The sequence below is a fragment of the Sinocyclocheilus anshuiensis genome, unplaced genomic scaffold, assembly GCF_001515605.1.
Source record: "Sinocyclocheilus anshuiensis isolate Anshui unplaced genomic scaffold, SAMN03320099.WGS_v1.1 scaffold592, whole genome shotgun sequence".
Taxonomy (NCBI): Eukaryota; Metazoa; Chordata; class Actinopteri; order Cypriniformes; family Cyprinidae; genus Sinocyclocheilus; species Sinocyclocheilus anshuiensis.
In genome coordinates this window covers 1-2,129 of record NW_015554087.1, presented here as the reverse complement: position 1 = coordinate 2,129, position 2,129 = coordinate 1, and the positions used below count along the sequence as shown (strand labels likewise).

Below are 2,129 nucleotides of genomic sequence, written 5' to 3'. Positions count from 1 at the left end.
CAAGTGAAATGCATGCTCAATCGGGTTGAAATCAAGAGACTGACTAGGCCATTGCAGAATATTCCACTTTTTACCTTCAAAAACTCCTGAGTTGCTTTTGCTGTATGTTTTGGGTCATCGTCCATTTGTACTATGAAGCGCCATCCAATCAACTTTGCTGCATTTGGCTGAATCTGGACAGACAGTATATCCCTATACACTTCAGAATTCATCCAGCTGCTTCTGTCTTCTGTCACGTCACCTATAAACACCAGTAACCCAGTGCCATTGGAAGCCATGCATGCTCATGCCATCACACTGCTCCACCATGTTTCACAGATGAAGTTGAATGCTTTGGATCATGAGCTGTTCCAAGCCTTCTCCATACTTTTTTTCTTCCCGTCATTCTGGTACAGGTTGGTCTTAATTTCAGCCATCCAAAGAATGCTTTTCCAGAAGTGGTCTGGCTTTTTTAGATGTTTTTTTGGCAAAGTCAAATCTGGTCTTGTTTGCACCTTGTGGTAAACCTTCTGTATTTGCTCTTGTGAAGTCTTCTCTTGATTGTAGACTTTAACAGTGTCACGCCTACCTCCTGGAGAGTGTTCTTCATTTGGTTGGATGTTGTGAAATGATTTTTCTTTACCATGGAGAGGATCATCCGATTATCAACCACTGTTGTTCTCCGTGGACGTCCAGGCCTTTTTATGTTTTTATGTTGCAGTGTGTTCTTTTTTTCTCAGAATGTACCAAACTGTTGATTTGACCACTCCTAATGTTCCTGCTATCTCTCTGATGGATTTATTTTTTATTTTGAAGCCTAACAATTGTCTGTTTAACTTCCATGGAGAGCTCCTTTGACCGCATGATGTGGGTTCACAACAACAGCTTCCAAATGCAAATGGCACACTTAAAATCAACTCCAGAACTTTTACTGCTCAATTGATGTAGAAATAATGAAGGAATAGCCCACGCCTGTCCATGAAACAGCTTTTGAGTCAATTGTCCTTAAACTTTCCTCCAATTTTGATGAGAGGACCCTCAAATTAAAGCTCAGAGTGTGCACTTTAAGTCCATATTCATTATATAACTGTAACTTTAATATGTTTCGGTCAACAGCTTAAATAATAAAAAATGTGCCTGTGTCCAAATATCTATGGACCTAACTGTATCATACTTCATGGTGTGAACAGGTGTGTGTGGTGTGTGTGTGGGTGTGTGTTCACTACTGTGTGTGTGCACTTGGATGGGTTAAATGCAGACCGAGTATGGCGAGTATGGGTCACCATACTTGGCCACACGTCACTTCACTCACTTTTTTCACATTCACTTTTACTTTACCCTCAAAACAGTTCCCCATGGTTATCTAAAACATCGCTCTTGCAATGACATAGGTCTGCATAGTCTGGTGGCATAGATAGAGGTACCTCAAAGTAGTTTCCAGCTGAAAAAGGAAAGTATTGCAGTTCACGTTCTTCTGGGCCCCATGATTGGCAGAGAAGAGAGTTCCTGATAAGCATGCCAGATTTGATGTGCGAGTTCAGGTGCAGGGCAATGTTGTTTGATTGGCTACACCTCAGGTTAACAGTGAAACTTAAAAAGAGACAAAACAACATAATTAAAGGTGTCAATTAAAGGGCAAAACTGTACAAAATATAAGCTTTGTAACTACCTGTGAGGAAATAAGCTGATGTGCCCTTTGATTGCTGCCCGCTGCCCTGGAATGAGTCCTCTAAGTAAACTGCCCTTGTAGGGTATGCTCTGCAAAATGATATGTAATATGTAGTGAGTCATGTTTTCATTATATTAATATGAAAAAATGATGCAAATTATTTTGTTGATCTCAGCGGAAGGGATGCTGAACTTACTAGGTCACCAGATTTTGAAAATACTGCCTGTGTAAAAGGAGAAAATATGTTATTGTTGAAATAAAGTTGAAGAGCGTATTATTTACACTTTTCAATATCATAAAAAATGAATCAGCTATATACCAGTGAGAAGCTTGGACACACTTGACTGAATTAACGGTTTTCATAATCTTAAAATATACTTGAAAATTATGTAGACGAATATAAAAATGTGTATAGATATAATACTCCTTAAAGTTGGTCAGTGTGTGCAGAGCTGTAGGCAAAGTGTGACTATTGTGGAAC

At 39.3% G+C, this 2,129-nt stretch overlaps 1 protein-coding gene across 1 annotated transcript in view; it reads right to left on the bottom strand.

The window, feature by feature from the left end:
• Positions 1-1,673, bottom strand: part of LOC107669243 (galectin-8-like) — a 19,960-nt gene extending 18,287 nt beyond the window's left edge. The window contains exons 1-2 of the mRNA XM_016461415.1: positions 1,649-1,673; positions 1,404-1,569 (exon numbers count right to left, since the gene is read on the bottom strand). Coding sequence (XP_016316901.1) covers positions 1,404-1,496 — 93 coding nt within the window. The 5' untranslated portion in view covers positions 1,497-1,569; positions 1,649-1,673. The remainder of the gene's footprint in view (positions 1-1,403; positions 1,570-1,648) is intronic.
• Positions 1,674-2,129: the final 456 nt, after the last annotated feature.